The following is a 16,903-nucleotide window of genomic DNA, read 5'->3' as shown; positions in this document are numbered from 1 at the left end:
TTTAATTTTATGGTGCTTTGATTAATCTTAGGTGTTTGAAAAAAAATCAATTCTCTCAATCTCTTCTAATGTGTTTTTCTTTCCATATCTTTAGCTGTAGAACACTGGCTTCAAACCACCACATATGCCTACTCTGTTTTATGCCACTTCAAGTTAGTCTTCAGAAAATAGAAAACTCTTACATCTCACTTTATTTACTTCTTCCCTTCCCACTTCCCTTCCCTATTTTAGAGGTTTACTGGTTCTCCACTGCCAGTATTTCCTTTGATAGCATCGATGCCAAATTTAACAAACTTGACTACGTTTAAAGGTCCCTTGGCATCTGTGAAATAAACTAATCCTAAAGGCACCAATTGCTTTTCATAAAATACCACAATATTAAATACCACTGTCTTTCTCCTCTGTATATAAATTCCTGTGGGAATGAATTTTGGGCTAAAATTGGAAGAGCTCGGCAACATGAGACAACCTAAGGTCTCAGTGAATTCAAAGGAGGGGCTGTGGTTCACTCTCCCTTTTATGCTTCACATCCCTGCCCTTTCTCACTTTTTTGGTTGGAGCGGTGCCTTTGTTTGTGTCAGTTCAGAGAACTAAAGCAGCTCCAAGTCGAAGCAGGAGCAGTAAAGAAGCCTTTACCTGCACAGTACTATTCCCTTCCTGTGTCAGCATCAGCACTCACAGGGCTTTGTGTCCATCATTTCAACTCCTCACCTTTCAATTTTATTTTTTCATGAAGTCACTCTTCAGCTAAACCAGCAAATGCTCCAGCTGTGCAGGCCCAGCACAAGAGAGGAGGAAGCAGTGACAGAGCAGAGGCATGGAGGGAAAAGCTGCCCCTGCAGCAGCAGCACAGCCTGAGATCAGCACAGGTCAGCCTGCAAGGCTCAGCCCTGCAAAGCTCAGCTCGGGTGTCTGGGCCTCCCGGGAGAGCTCAGCCTCCACACAGCCGATGAGGTGCCCACCTCCCCCCACTGTGCTTAAGGCTCCTCAAGGGGCAACAAAAACCCACCAGGACAGCAAAGGACAGATCAGCAACATCATCACTGTTACTCCAGAGCCTGGAAAACAACCACCACATCCCCAAGCAGCAAAGCAGGAATCATAAATGTGTGCAGGAAACACTTCCCCTTTCCTAGAGAGAAGGGAGAGCACTACCAGAGAGCTTCGAGTGGTGACAGGATTAACAAATCCTCCAGTGTGGTTTAGTCTTTTGTCTGCTAAGGTTCTAATTTGACTTATAGCCCAGATACTCCTCCTAAAATCAGTGATTCCACACCACATAAATCATCAGAAGAGACAGTTCACAGTATTTCATTCCAGCAGAAAGTAGAACAAAATCATCCATGCACACTTCAAAAGCAGAGATTTTTCTAAACCTCACATAGAAACACCAGTGCAAAATGAAAACTATCTGAAAGCACTGATGAAAACAAGGTCATTGCTGCTGTCCACTCTGCCGTGGTCGGTTCAGTATTTCACCTGCAAACCAAAACAACCAAACCACTAGCACTGAGAGTGCATCTCACCACTATCAGAAGTACTTCCCTTCGTGTACGATTACAAGGCATTTTCTGCATGTTTTTTTCCATGTTTCTAAAAAGACATGCCAACAGTAAACCTGCAGCAGATTCACAGCTTGGTGGTTTGTTCAGAGGAGGTATCAGCATTAAGACATGTTGGCTCCAGTTGCTGAAAGGAAGCTATTTCACAATTGTGAAACACTAAAAAAAAAAAAAAATCCAATATAAAAGTCAACCTGAATGTCATTCGGGATGTTTTGCAACATCCAAATCCCAATAAAATTGGGCATATTTCGGACTGAAGCATTTTGGGGAGTATTGATTTGGAGTGCTCAAATGACCTGAAATTTTACTCAGGACACACCAGCAATATTTGATGAAGCAATCTGCCTTCCTTCTGAAGAAGCAAGAAGTAAAGTACTGCAGTGGCAGCTGCTAATGTTAAGAAAAAATGGAAAATGAAGTAATTGCACATTATAAACTGTAGCCTAATTGCGAGTTGCTCGTACTTAAAACATACCCACAACACAGAATTACTTTCTACCATGTAACAAAAACTCTCATTTGCATCCTAATCACCACAGAGTATTTCAGTATTTTATGAAAATTCTCTTAAAATACAAAAGAAGGACTTCCAAGAGAAGAGATTTCCTCTTGGGGAGCTTAGGCAGTTGTGATTTTGGGCACTGCACACAGATGGACCGTAAAAGCATGCACACAACTCTGCTAAAACTGAACCGTCTGAAGATTCTGCCCAAATCGAACAGAAAAATATTTCTACTACAGCCTTTCTACAAGACATATATCCACAAACCAGCACTGAACCCGCCGCTAAGAGGTCACTGGGCTGGAGGGGCACAGCACAAGCCCAGGCAGCGCGGAGGCAGCGGGGCACCAGGAGGGCACAGAGGGCGCAGAGGGGGAGCCGAGGCTGTTCCTGCACTGGCTCTCCCAGCGGAAACGGGTGGAGACAGGAATGCTCGTGAAACAGAAACCAACTCCTGCACCCCGATGGAGCACAGGAAACCCTGCCGAAGGACCTACCATCAAACAACACTATCTGAATCTGTGACATTTATTACAAGCTGTAATTATCTTACCAATCTACCTGCTCAAAGCTGACAATGAACTGCATTTGGTTTTTTGTGCACCTTGAAAAAAGATGAGTTTGAGAATAGCTCAAACATATACCCAAAAAGCTGTACTAAAGCAAAGGAAAACAAGCTCTCTTCTGAAAAGAAGATTCATCCACAAGCAAACCAGCATCTTTAATAACCATCCTGTCAATTGACAGAACACAGATTTCACACAGATAAATCACCTGAAATGAACTATACTGCTGAATTTCACATTATTACACTATTATTTTTATTTACCTTACAACACAATAACATAGCAACTATATTTCTGAATACATTTATCCTCCATACACTTCATTTGAGTGATCTGGAAATCAAAATCAAATACAATTGAAATCACTTAATAAAATGTTTCCAGGTTTGGGATTTTTTTTTCCAGATAGTATCTTAAAAGTTCCTAAAATACTTCACTTTAAGTGAAAGCCTTCTCCAAATTATCAGAGCAACATCCAACTTCATCCATGAGCAGTGCCAGCTCCCAGTGATGAAGTCTGACCAAGGACTGGGCTGTGTTATGCACACAGCCAGCAGGGCAAGGGAACTGATTCCTGCTGTGAGGGCACATCTGGAATTCTGCATCCAGCTTTCCTCCCTTCCAGTACTGGACCAAATCCAGCAGAAAACCATTAGGATGCATAGGGAGCTGAAGGATGTGACATGAAAGAAAAAAAAATTGAAGAAACTGGGTTTGTATAGGCTAGGAGGGGAAAAAGGGGTGGTGGTGGAAAACATCCAACTGCTCTTTTAAGTTACATAAAGGGGAATCACTGCGAAAAGTGATCCAGATTCTTCTCAGAGACAAAGAGTACGAAGGACAAGAGGGGATAGTCCCAAGGTGCAGCAAGGCAAACTCTCATGTTTTTAAGGGGAAAAGTATCACTGGACAATTGGTTTAATACTAAAACCAGAAGTTGCCCATAGATGATGTAGAATCTCCATCCCTGGAGATTTTGGAAATACTGAGTGGACATGTTGAGCAACTCGGTCTAATTTTGACAACAGCCTTGCTTTGAGTAGGAGGAGGTTGGACTACATGACCTCAGAAAGTCCCTTTCAACCTACATTATGCTGTGAAATATTCCACAGCAAGATGTCATAAAATATTTTCATTAAATACCAAATCAATCAGTTATTTTCATTTCTAGATCACAGCTGAAAACTGACAAAGCATCAACAGAAAAAGCATTAAAAAAACCTACTATGTTGGTGAAGTACTAGTTTTCAACACAAGCTGAGCTCTACACCTACTCAGTTGGTAAAGCACCAACTCTTCTCTGGGCTGTAGATTCCCACCCCTGAACAAGAAGCCACTGAACTGACAGAGCCTGGCGTCCTACAAATACACATTTCTAGTCTCAGGAGTAGCAATAAATCCATCTGTGAAATTGGGGCATGTCACGGCTCCTCGGGGAGTCTGATTTCTCACATGACCCACTACAATCTCTTCCCCAGTGGAGCAGCATACAGGATCTCTTCACTCAAGCAAAATACCTATTTTTGTGAAACCTGCAGAATCACTTTCCATCTTTAAGACTGCTATCATCTGTCGGATTTGATGGAAGGCAGGCAACAGGTACTAGAATCATATCTACGGGTATGGGAGATGGACAGATGCAGCCACATACACATGCTGTGAATATCTAAGCCTTATTTCCTTAATAAAGCATGCTTCTAAGAAAACCCCTAAGTTATCTCTGTTCCCATGGGATGGATCACGCTGTGCTAGAAAAATGTGTATTTATTCATAAAATGCAAGTGCCCATGAGCTGCACTCTTCAGCTAAGCCAGTATCCCATTGCCAGGGTGACAGCAAAAGTTGCTACCTCTTATCTTCCATAAAGCTGGAAGACGGCTCTGACACGGAGCGAGTGGCTGCTGCCCGGCCCTGCTGCACAGCTTGTGGGGGCCACCTGTCCATCACCGCGGAGAGCAGGAAAAGCAGCTCTGATTTCTCCTTTGGGTTCCCACGCCAGGTTAGGTAAGCCCTAGAAGCTTGAGTGACTGAAGGGAAGTGCTTACATCTGCCTTCTCCCCAGAGGGAAGAGGCTGATAACTAGCCACCAATTACCCTCCCTAATTCCCTCCTCTGATCCTTGCACTGGGGCGGGTTGGCTGAGTTGTATCAGCTCCCTGCTCTCTTTATCACACAGACAGAACATGTTAATTAGCAGGTATTGGCATCCAGACCCAACCCGTGCTCCCTCAAAGCGCACCTGAACGGGGCACGGATCCCTGCACTGGCTCCATCACTAAAGGGCTGACTCTCTGGAGCAAGGCAAGAGCTCACAGAACAAATACGAATGGCTCTTTCTGATCACTGCCACTGAGCAGCCCACCCCAGCCACCATGCTGAATCCCACAGAGGATGCCAAAGCCACCTTTTTATGTAACTCAAAAGAAACTATTATGCAACCATCAATTCCATTCAAATTTCATGTTTTAATATCAATATCTATGATCATTATATTCCTGATTTATTTCTGGGTTTAGTTTCTTTATTATTATGCTTCTGTTCATTTTAAATTATTGATGCTCTAAAAGTAGGGCAGTTCCATGAGACAGTAGACAGAAGTGTAACTTTTAAAGAATCTACTGCCAAATGTTTTAAGTATTCTTTTCAGTATTATTTAACTGTTGACTACCTTAACTTTTAATATCACTCTTTCACAGCACATCAGTAACACAAAGCTCTCTTTGTAACACGGCAAATTCAGAGCAAGCAATCCAAAATTTGAGCTTGCAGATTATTTTCTTCCAACTGCACTCATCTGCATTCAACTGCTTATTTATAAGCAGTTATTTGCAGCACTGATATTACTGCACATTCATATAAGCTTGATGACAGAAAAAGCTTCCAAAAGCTAGGATAAAATGAGAACATCCCTATCACATTCAATTCACCATTTCTTTCCAAAATTATTATTTGTTTTTTACTGTCAAATTATCATCCTTGCCAAATCACCACTGATCAACTGGAGGAAGAACAAGCCACGCTGGAAATGTAAAGCTGAACTCTATCATGTTGTTATTGCTGTTCGACTGTGTTTGAAGTATGGCTTGTTAACAGGCTGCTTTAAAACAATACTACTAATAACAATAAAACCAAGCCCACATTAGGAGAGAAAGAAACAACCCAACCTTTCCCAATTTGTTGTGTCTGAAAGGTATTTCTGAAACCTTCAGACCTGGTCCATCTGACTCTGAGGTTGATAACATCTGAATGAAAGGGAAAGTCACTTAAAGAACTTTACCCCAACACCCCTCAAAAGAACTAACAATTCTTAAGTGAAAGTAGAGAGGAAGACAACACAACATTTACATATATTTGGATAAATTAAGTCAGAGTAACAAACATGACTATATGACTAAGTAATTGCTCAAAGAATGTCCTGCAGCCCTAGGAAGTGCTGAGGATTTTGGCTCAAACTTTGCCCTTTGCTCAGCCCTTAGTTTCACATGCAGAATGACCGAAACAAAAAAACGGGCAAGAAAGGGACTCTGACAGGGATCCACCTCCTACCACTTCACCCTCTGCAACAGAAGGCAAACTCCTGTATCACAGGCTGAACGATTCTGGCAGAGTTGAACGGGAGGACATTAGGATGGGGTTTGGCCTGATAATGTGCTTTTTCTGCTTACGAAGCTGAGAAAGTGCAACCACAACACAGCAGTAAATACACTGCTCTGCTGAGTTTATTTTTACTCAAAATCTGATTATGTAAAAAGAATGACTGCACTAGGGAAAATAGTTAAATGCCTTTAAGGGTTTTCAAATCCAGATGAGAGAACATTCACGTACAGTCTCTTCAGCCAACATCTTCCTCTATTTCCTGTACTGGTATTTTATGTTGCGATCAATATTTCTCAAACATTATGCTCTCTGCTGCAAAATCAAAATGGAAGACTGACCATAACAGCACTATCCTAAGAAAACTTAATTGGCCTTTTACTCATATAACCGAAAGCATTTTATTGTTTTCAAATCCCTAATCCAATAATGTAGAAACAAAATAATTAGGATAAAAACGAGAAAGAGAGTGAAGGATTTTAAGAGTCAAAAGACACTCGTTTGCCATGTCACAAGCCTTATGGCACAGTGCACTTGTAAATAACCATCATCTCCGAAGAGCTCCCCATTAGCTGTGGGTCTAAAACAAAACCATCAGGCCTGCTTTGCCTTCCTTTATTAAAGTGTACAAATTTAAATGGATTTTGCAGTTGCAGGAAACATCTCCATCTGCACACTCAGAGCTTGCCCTCTACCCCACCCCCTGAGGGAGAAGCTTCTGCAGATCCTCACTGCATTAGCAACCAGAGCAAAACACGAAACCCAGAGCAGTGAAGTGCACAGCCTGCACGGCTGGGATTGACAGGCAGTCGCGTTTCATCGCAGTCACCAGCACACAGCACAGCTGCTACGGCACTGCTGCAAGTGCATCCAGCACTTCCCTGAGCGAGCACACGCTATAAACCGAGACTTTGTTCCCTGTCACTTCACGCCCAAGGCACAAGAGCAATAATCAAGAGCACAAAATACGTAATGTGGCATTTTATGTTAATAATTTTATAGCAGAAACACAAGAGCCAAGTGCGTATTTCAACTGAACTGGAGATTTGGAAATTTTGATGGTGATTTTGTACAGCATTCACGGCAGACACAAAGTATTAAAAGAAGTTTTCAAATATAAACCAACCTTTTGGATTTGGAGTGGAAACAGCTGCAGTGTAGAAGTTTACCACACACGATTTGGAGGGGCAGAGGTGGCCCCGTTTCCCCTGTATCTGCTCACTGGCATAGGGATGCCAAAAAAGGGCATCAACTGCCCTCGTGCTGCTTCTTGCAGTCCCTGATCTGTGGTGAAATAGTTTAGCTTTTCACTTTGTTTGTGAAACACAGTTTTTAACACCCCGTTGAAGTGAACTGGACTGTCCCCAGCACTCACCTCGGCAATGCTATTCCCCAGGACCTTCAAAAACCTGACTGTGAGTGCAAACCAGTGCAGCCATTACTGAGACTATCTGTACTCATTTCCTTACCCTGGTTCAGATGATAAAATAACTGTAATAAAATACAGTCTGTACCAGGAGCTACATCAACAAATTTTGGACTAGATATATTGCTGTGATTTCTAACACTGAAACAATAACAAGGATTATTTTTACACTGTAAACGGGATTTCTGATTTACATTTTGAAGGTTCTTCCCACAGGAAAAAAAAAAAAAGTGAAGGCCACAACACAAAACTCTGAGAGAGAGGCTCATCTCCCAGCTCAACTCAGGCCTAGATGAAAGCTCCCTCCCTGAAACACACAATGACTTCATCCTGACAGGCCAGCATAATTCAGTGACTATGTGCAAAAACCTACAGCTATAAAAATCTGTAGTGCACAACTGAAGGCTGCGAGGTGTCCTCGCTGAGAAATGCACTGCTTTACAAAAGATTCCTCATCAGAGAGAGAAATTAATGCTGTTAAAGCTTTCATGAAGTCACAGCCTGTAAGTTGCTTTTAGTACTTCTGGTCAAAAACCATACTGAAGAAACGAGGCACTGTTGTGAGAAACTTGATAAAACAGCAACAAAAAAAGAGTTTATCATCTGCATCCCCTAAGTTATTTCAGGACTACAGGGCTTTTTTCAACTAATGGAAGACAAAATATGAAATCCTAAGTAAGGCCACTGAGCATGCCAGGTTAATAACCCAGTCATTAGATACAAAGATCACACAGCATCACCCCCGCTCACTGAGGCTGCTAAAAATCCATCTCACACTCTTAATCCAGTTAGTTCACGTTTTTGTAGTTCGTTCACGGCGCTCTGTAAGACCGATGTTACCCACAGCAAACATACACGATCGCTTTTCAGCGAGACTCAGACTAAGTCTTTATAATGCAATATAATTTAGAGCTAGGACAGCTGAAGAGAACTTTCACCTGCACACGTTAACGCAGGCACTAATCCGGCCAGCTCTGCAGCACAGACAGCACGTCCTGAGCAAAGTCAGGCAGCGGCAGCAACTCCTATGCTCAGATTCACCTTTTTTATCCCCCACGACCTCGGGCTGCTGCAGTCAGGTGAGCCCTCGCAGGGCACTGGAAGGAACGCGGGGCTGCCAGCAGGATTTACCACCTTCCCCCCCTTCCTGAACGCCTGCAATCGCACTACGGAGACGGAGGAAATAACGAGAGCGACCAACTTCAGAAGCACAAGATTTAAAGAAAATAAACGCAGGAGCGAAACGAAACAAGACGCCCAGCTGCACCCACCGACGGAGGGATGGGGGGGGTGCAGGGAGGGAGAGGAAAGAAGGGTGATGCCGGAGAGACAACCTCGGGAACACGGAGAGGGAGGCAGAGCTGAGGAGAGCGAGACAGAGCTGCTCCCCCTCCCTGAGGGCAAGGGCGGGCCGGGCCCGCGGCCGGGCAGGGCGGCGGGAAGGAGGGAGGGAAGGGAGGAGGGAGTTGTCCGGGGCAAGGGCGCTGCCCCGGCGGCCGCACTCACCACACCATGCCGTAGGCCCCCTCGCCGATGTAGGAGAGGTTGGTGTAGCGCGGCCCCACGTCGAACACTTGTCCCCGCACCATCTCCGGGCCGCCGGCGCTGGCGGAGCCGCCCGCAGCCCCTGCCCCCGACACTGCCGCCATGTTGTCCGTGCCGGGAACCGCGGTGCCTGCGTGCGGGGGGGCGGAGGCGGGCGAGGAGGGGGGCGAGGAGGAGGATGCGGGAGGGAGGAGAGAGGAGGAGGAGGAGAAGAAGGAGGAGGAGGGAGGAAGAGGCGCCGCCCGCTCCGGCCGCTCCGCCGGTCTCGGCCCGTCGGCCCCGTCAGCGCCGATCCCGCCGCGGCCGCTCTGAGGAGGCGCCGCCGGCCGCGCGCGCGCGCTCCGCCCGGCCCGGGAGGTGGAAGGGGGGGGAACGGGGGAGGCGAGGGCGCGCGCGCAGGGAGCGGCGCGGGGCGGGGCCACGCGCGGCAGGGGGCGGGGCCGGGGGCGGGGCCGGGGACTGCGGTAACCGCAGCCGCTGGGGAGGGGGCGCGGCGGCCGCGGGTCACGTGGGGCGCGCTGCCGGTCACGTGGCCGCGCGGCGCCATTAGAGCCGTCAGGTGACGGGCGGGAAATGGGGACGGGCCCGGCCCGGCCTCAGCGCCCCCTCAGCGCCCGGCCGCTGCGATAAGGGCGAGTTCATTTGTGACACTCCCCGACTTTAGCGCACAGTTTTTGTAAATTGTTTTTATCATGTTGTTTTTACGTGTAATTACGTTTTCCTGTTCGCTGCTTCCCGTATAAATGTAAATAAACTTTGTAGGGGAGGTGAAATCTCAGCTAAAGGGTTGTCACGGTTTGAGCGCCGCTTGCAACAATGCCGTACCTTTTCTGTTTCTCTGCAAGGCAGAGTTTTAAAATATAGCTTTTCCTTCTATGCGGGAATCTGTGCACAAGGATCTGAACTCCGCTTCTGCCTTTTCCCCTGCAGTTCTCTAATGACCCTGGCAACAATTACTAACCCCTGGTTACTACTGACATTTTCGCTGCCAATATCTCTGCTGCTGCTCATCTGTCTCTGCCTTGCGGCTGTCCCCACCCATATCCCTGACAATGTCTTGCTTCTCCCCGAGATCAGTTCTGGCATCCCACCTTTTCTGGCCCTGCCTGCTTCCTCTGCTGTCGGCCGAACCATCGCCGTGTTCCGGAGCTGCTCCCAGCGGTGCAATCCCCTCGTTCCCTCGCCAGGCTCCGGGCCAGCTTTGCCCCGGGGGCGGGAGGGCAGTCGCGGGTCTGTCCCCAAGGCTCCGCGTGCCGCCCAGCCTAGGCTGGTGGAGGGAAAGCTGGCAGGGAAGAGCCCCAAAACCTAAAACACTCCCCTCTGTATTTAACAGGCATTCAGCTCTACAGCTCGCGCTTTTGTGTATTTGAGTGGGATAATGCTTCTGATGTATTAATTTTTATGTCTATATAATGGGTTTTGTTTCATGATGTGTTCTGCACTTCGAAAAAAACAGCATAATTTTTTCTCAGAAATGTCAGACAGCAGTAAATACAAGTGTTTAAATTTTCTGAAACCAAGTAAAGTATTATTTTAAAGGTTCTCTAAAAATGAAAATTTGCTTACAGTTCTGATTACATACATAAATAAATCTGTCATCAGCAAATGCAAAACAAATTATTATGGAGAATGTAGCTTAAACACAGCCTGTCATACCAAATTTAATTAAAAACTGGTGCTTATCTAGATTATTTTCTCCCTTCACTGGGATGTGTCTGATCAAAAAGGAAACCGACCAGGCAGGCCAGGAAATTGTGGAAGGACTGTCAGCTCCTTTGAGCGCTGTGTTCAAATATATGTCTAATCCAATTAAGCCCAAATAAGTGGTCAGAGGCTATGGCATGCTCTCCCAACAACTCCTCCCCAGACAGAACTCGGTGCAGTATTTCAGTGCAGCTCTGCAGTTGCTGAGATAGGCAGAGCGGATGGGAGTGGTACCAATCAGTTTTCAGCCTACTTAAATACGCTGCCATTACCTGCACTTAATGTTGGGTCTTTTGCCTTAACAAGTTGACATTAAAGCCTCAATTCTGGAAAGCACATAAACGTGTTTTAAGAAAATTATGAGTTCCGTGATCAAAATAAAGGGCTGTGTTGGGGGAGAAGATGTGATATTTACTAAAATATTACAGCAGATAATGAGAAGCAGAAAGAAAAAAACTTTTTATTTCAAATAGAAATCAAAGCACTGCTGTGAAGAGTTTGTGTAAGCAGAAGCAGGAATATTAAGAAAAAGCTAAGCCATAAGCTAAGTCAGTGTAAATACGTCATGGTTTGGACTGTCTCCATCTTCAGTCAAGTTCAGGAGTCACATGAATGAGTTCATCCTACAATCAGGATCTAGAAATTCCCTGCACTGTTACTCGTTTCTGCTTTAACTGTTAAGTCTTGTTCTGTAAATAGGTCTCTTGAAAAGGGAACATTGTACCACAAGGCCCCTGGGCCCTGGGATCAGCAGTGCCAGGTCAGGCCGAGGACAAACACCACGGAGCTGCCCTGTGGCGCCCCTCTGTAGTGGGGGTGGGAGGCATCTCAGATCTTTGTGCTAATTTAAAACTGAAGCCACATCTCCTAAAATCATCGTAATTATACCGGTTGTGTGATTTGCGTGGGACATTGCAGCCATGGCTTTCTTGGTAGCTGCTGTACGAGTATGTCAGCATGAACCTGAACCTCCCCATCATCCCAACCAAACGCGGGCATTAAGTACATACAGTTTTACCAGAATTATTTCAAAAGACCTCAAGCCTTTGTGCGGGGGTGATGAGAGAGAGAAATAAGACATGTTAAAATGTTTTATAAAGATATATTTTAACTTGTAAGGCACTCAGGAACCATGGTGATGGTTCCTGAAATTGCTTAGATATGAGCTCTGATCCACAGGGAGCTATCCTAAGATTCAGAAGGAGCATCAGCTGGTAATAACTTCTAGTCAGTGCCTACCTGAGCTTGACTGAACAGGTGGCACACATCAGAAATCCCTTGAGACTGAACTTTGTGTAAATGCTTTGGCAGCGTAAAGCGACCTTAACAAAAATGAGGCTCTCACTGTGATCTTGCACTGCTGGGAGGTTAAAAACAATCTCTGATCCAAACTGCTGGGCACTTTGTGCCAGAACAAATTTACTTTTCCCCGCCAGTATTTCCTTTTTTCCGCATTCAACATTCTGATGGACTTTGCATGGAGCTTACTGTGGCTTAGACACCATGGAGTTAAGATGAGTAAACAGATTGCTGTGGTTGTTCTGTGCATGCCAAGGGGAGCACAAAGGATTATTAATTGCTGAATGATTCTGACAGTAACAGCCTTGATCTTGCGCTGGGTATCATTCTGTCCCTGTCAGAACCTGTCACTGTTGTAGGAGATGTCTTGTGTTATCTATCATGTTCTGGTTAGTTTTGCTGTTCACAAATATGGTTTGAAAAGACAGTTGCAATTTCAAGTCATTTTTATGTTCCTTAGTTTTGAACAAGTAGTTTACAATCATACTCTAAATATTTTTAAAGGGATCCATTTTACAGCAACCTTAAAAGCTTATCATATAAATCTAGTTATTTTAATTAATATACTGACATTTTGTTGCTGTCTATATAAAATTAAATTGCTTTTATTTTTCAACTGCAGTAGTAGCAGTATCCAGGCACTGTCCTGCAGTTCAGTAATGGAAATTTCCCAGCCTCAAAGCACACTCTGTCTCAGTCAGCTGCAATAAAACTCTGAGTGATTTCAATATTGTTGTGTGCCTTACTTGTCCTCGGTTATCTGGAGCTTGTATCTTTTGAAAACCAGCTACTCCTCATGAGCTTGCTTCATCTTGCCCAAGACTTAAAATTCAGTAAACAAGCTGGGGATGATAAGATAATTGAATCACCAGATAAAAAGTTAATTTACAGGACTGACAAAATGAAACATACACATATTAAGTATTTACACAGCATATTGCAGTGACTTGTGAGTCTTCACTGAGGTCCTGCTACATGACCCCTCTTTTCTTGTGCTGAAGCCTTATACACTGGAAGGCTATTAAGTTCTTACAATAGGACTTAGCTAGTACATAATATCAGTCTCTTGATCTCTGCATTTCCAGTATCACTGATTGCTAAGAAAATTTAAAAAAAAAGGAGATAAAATTATTACATAACCTCAGAAGTCTAATAATTTACAAATACTAGAACATGCAGTGTGTTTCCCCCACACTTATTCTTGGTTCAGCTGTAGGCAGGACAAGTGATGCCTCCAGCAGAGGCAGAAGTCAAAGCATATAGAAACAGGATTATTAGGATTTTATGTTGTCCAAATATTGCATTTTTAATGCTTTTTGCTCATAGCTAAAAATGTAGGGAACTTTTGGAATGAAGAGGGTGGCTGATGTGAGGACAGAGGAAAAAGGGTGATGCAAGAATGAATAAAACAGAATATGGGGGGAAGAATGTAAATTAAAAGTAAAATGAACAGGTAGTGGGACTGAGCTGTGGGAATAGAAGGGTCCTAGTTGGAGGGGTGATATCCAGACCCCAATGCATCTGGCTGTGTGCAAGTGAAGCCCCTGGCAGACACCCAAGTCTATTCATGGAGAACCAGTTTGGGGAATGATGCCAGGTCTTCTAAAAAGAGCTCACCAGGACTTGCTTTCCCTGACGTCGGCGTCTGCTGGGGTGACGTTCATCACAAACGCGTGTGGCCGATGACTCCGATGGCACAAGTACACGTCCTACTTGTCTGCTGTTATTAGATGTAATCTAACCCATGGGCAGTGGCTGAACAGAAACAAGTGATGGGGTTCATTACTCTAATGGCATCCTGCGATTTTCACCAGGGTTGAACATTCAGCCAGCATTAATGGCTGTACATCCCATGACAAATGTGTGGCAGCCTTTAGGAGCAAGCTGGAGGCCGTAGCACAGCAATTCTGGATGAAGGCTCCACATACAAACTGTCACCCTGGGCTTTCCTGGGCATGTGACAAGGAAACAGGACTCCCTCTTCTCTGCTGGGCAGGTCCTGACCTTGCTGACATGGAACTGCAGAAGAGGCAGCTTCAGGTTTATGGCTGCAGGGAAATCTGCATCTTTGCTGTCTACACCTGTGCTGCTGGAGGGAAGGCAAGCATCAGTCTCCTTTCCTTGCACTTTGTTCAATCCACTGATCTGACAGCCCAAAGGGTCTCTACTGCTTATTTTTAATAGATTTTGTATAAATTGTAGACATCAGTTTCTACAGTCCAAAACTGATGAATCATCATTTTAAAAAACAAATATTTGTTTTTGCAGTTTTGCGTATCTGTGGCAGATAAAAGCTGTGAAGAGAAGAGAGATTTCCTAAAGGAAGTGGTGTCACCATATTTTGAGAAAAAGAACCAAGCTGTTGGAATCTGTGTTGCATTATGGGGTAATGCAATACCTCTGAGCACTTCCTGTTTATCATGAGAGATACAGTTTTCACCACATCATAAAACTTGCAAGCATTTGTTAATAAACACTCCTAGAGAAAAAATAATATCCAAATATACAACCCCTGTGGCATCTGTCATTATAAACAAAAGAAGGTTTTCATTATATAAATTGGAGGACAATTTGTGTGAAAGCAGCAGATTTTCAGGGTCCCATCCAGCTCTTGCTGAAGGCCATGTCACATCTCTCATTAGGTCATTGCATCCCAGCACATGATTCTTCTTATGTGTAAACAGCAAGATGTTTGAATGAGCAAGTGTAATTTTTACTATTATCATTTGTCATTTTTTTAAACAATGTGGGGATACAGAGAACAAACATCTGCAGAATGGCAGGAGAGAGTCTTGTATGAAAATGGCAAAAGTAAGATTTGCTTTTAAGAACAATAATCTGCCAGTGCTGAGGTACCTAATCAAATACACAAACTGTGCAGATGTTCAGAGCGGTGCTGTCTTGCTGTGTGGCCTTTCTAACTTGTCAGCTCTGTTCCTTCAATTACTTCTTCTGGATAAATTAACCGAGCTGGGGAGCAGAAGGGTGCAGATTTTTCAACACCAGCAACCTTGATGGCACAATTTGCACCCCCAGCAGATAAAATCTTTGGCAAGGAAATGCAAATTATTGTGACTGATTCAGGATGTTCTTGTGATCTGGCTGGGACTTGGTCTGCAGCTGACAGACCCACGGGGTGGGGGTTGGGGAGGGAATTCAAGGTTCCTGCCAGGTCCATGGGGAAGCATTTTGATAGGCAACTGTACTGCAACACCACTGTACAGTCAGACACAGGACAGGCTGGTGCCTCATACAGCTTTACCACTGCTAAATTCACTCTTGAGTTCAAAGCAAACTACAAGGCTTATCTGTTTGTTCAAGATGGGAACATCTGAACTGCAGTTTCATGTGGTAAAATCCTGCTGCATGGAAATGCAAGATGGGCGATGACTGTGTACAATTCTTACTTCTTTAAATGGCTATAGCATTTAAAACTCTGCCACACAGACTGTTATCAGTCAGACAAGAGGAAAAACTGAACATCAGAAAGATGTTCCCTCCAGCTACCAGCACTAGATGTAGCAAAATTGAAGTAATAATTAAGACATTTGTAGCTTTTTGGATTTTGAAAGTTTTAACAATAGGAAAATTATCTGGCTCGTATTATCTTTGTCTTACCTGACATATGGTGGTTATTATTGCAGATACACAGAGCCTCATGATAAGAGATGCCTTTTATAAGTCCAATACATCCACTGTAAACAGGCACAACATTTATCTTACTGCATTACCAAGTCTCTGGGTTTTGTACAAGTGACACAAAATTGTTGTGAGGATATATCAGTGTCCTGAATATCAACTAACTTTTCAATGTGATGTCTCATTTCCAACTGACATTAACAGCCCAACTGAATCCCTGGCCTGGAAATCCTGACAGAAAGACAATAAAGGCTGCCTAAAAAAACAAAAACAAACAAAACAAAACAAAACAAGCCCAAACAAGAAAGAACATAATTCTTTTAGAAAGATATGGCAAAATATCCGTAGGATGATGCTCTGCATCCAATTTTCCAAGTACCATTACTGGTGGCAGGATAAGGTTAAGTGATCATGCTCTGCCAAGCAGCACGTGTGGGGGAGCAGACAGCAGATGTGCAGCCACTTAGCCTATGCCTTGTGCACCAGACCGTGCTATGGAAATGCACGTGGATGTTTAATTGCTATTCAACTGCAAGTTGCTTGGATTTATGAGTCTGGGAAGTGCAGGTGCTGCAGTGAGGAATGAGTGTTTATTAGCACAGTAGCTGTGCTGGCCTCTCCCGCAGAGAGGCAAAGTGCCCCCATCTCGAGAAAATGGATTAAAAGGGGGCAGTGCACCACTCTCATGTCCCATTTACCTTTGTGAAGTGCAGCTGGAAAAATGCCAATAAATGGATACATTTCCATCATGAACTCTAAACAGATTTTACTGCTGCTTATCACAGATAATAAAAATGCAGCAGCTGTCCTCTTATCAAAACCCAATTTAGAGAAATGCATGGCCAAACAAGGGACATAAGCACCTTCAGGGGCAGCTACATGGATACATGAGAATAAACCCTTTAAGAACCAGATTAGGAAGATGGGACCATTACCCTATACTCAAGCATTTTTCCAGTGTTTGCTGCAGTAACCTTCTGTGGTTACTCTGCATGTGTCCCCTTTCCTTCTTGGTTCCTCTTGCACTACACTCTTCCCTATGCCAGCATCCTGCTGGGCTGCT

General features: G+C 44.3%; 1 protein-coding gene across 2 annotated transcripts in view; it reads right to left on the bottom strand.

The window, feature by feature from the left end:
- MAPK1 (mitogen-activated protein kinase 1) overlaps positions 1–9,455 on the bottom strand; it is a 37,376-nt gene extending 27,921 nt beyond the window's left edge. For both annotated transcript variants that reach the window (XM_038151992.1, XM_038151993.1), the window contains exon 1: positions 9,160–9,455. In XM_038151992.1, coding sequence (XP_038007920.1) covers positions 9,160–9,302 — 143 coding nt within the window. In that variant the 5' untranslated portion in view covers positions 9,303–9,455. The remainder of the gene's footprint in view (positions 1–9,159) is intronic.
- Positions 9,456–16,903: the final 7,448 nt, after the last annotated feature.

The sequence above is a fragment of the Motacilla alba genome, chromosome 15 (genome assembly GCF_015832195.1).
Source record: "Motacilla alba alba isolate MOTALB_02 chromosome 15, Motacilla_alba_V1.0_pri, whole genome shotgun sequence".
In the NCBI taxonomy this organism is placed as follows: Eukaryota; Metazoa; Chordata; class Aves; order Passeriformes; family Motacillidae; genus Motacilla; species Motacilla alba.
The sequence above is the reverse complement of the archived record's forward strand: the minus strand, read 5'-3'. Positions and strand labels throughout refer to the sequence as shown.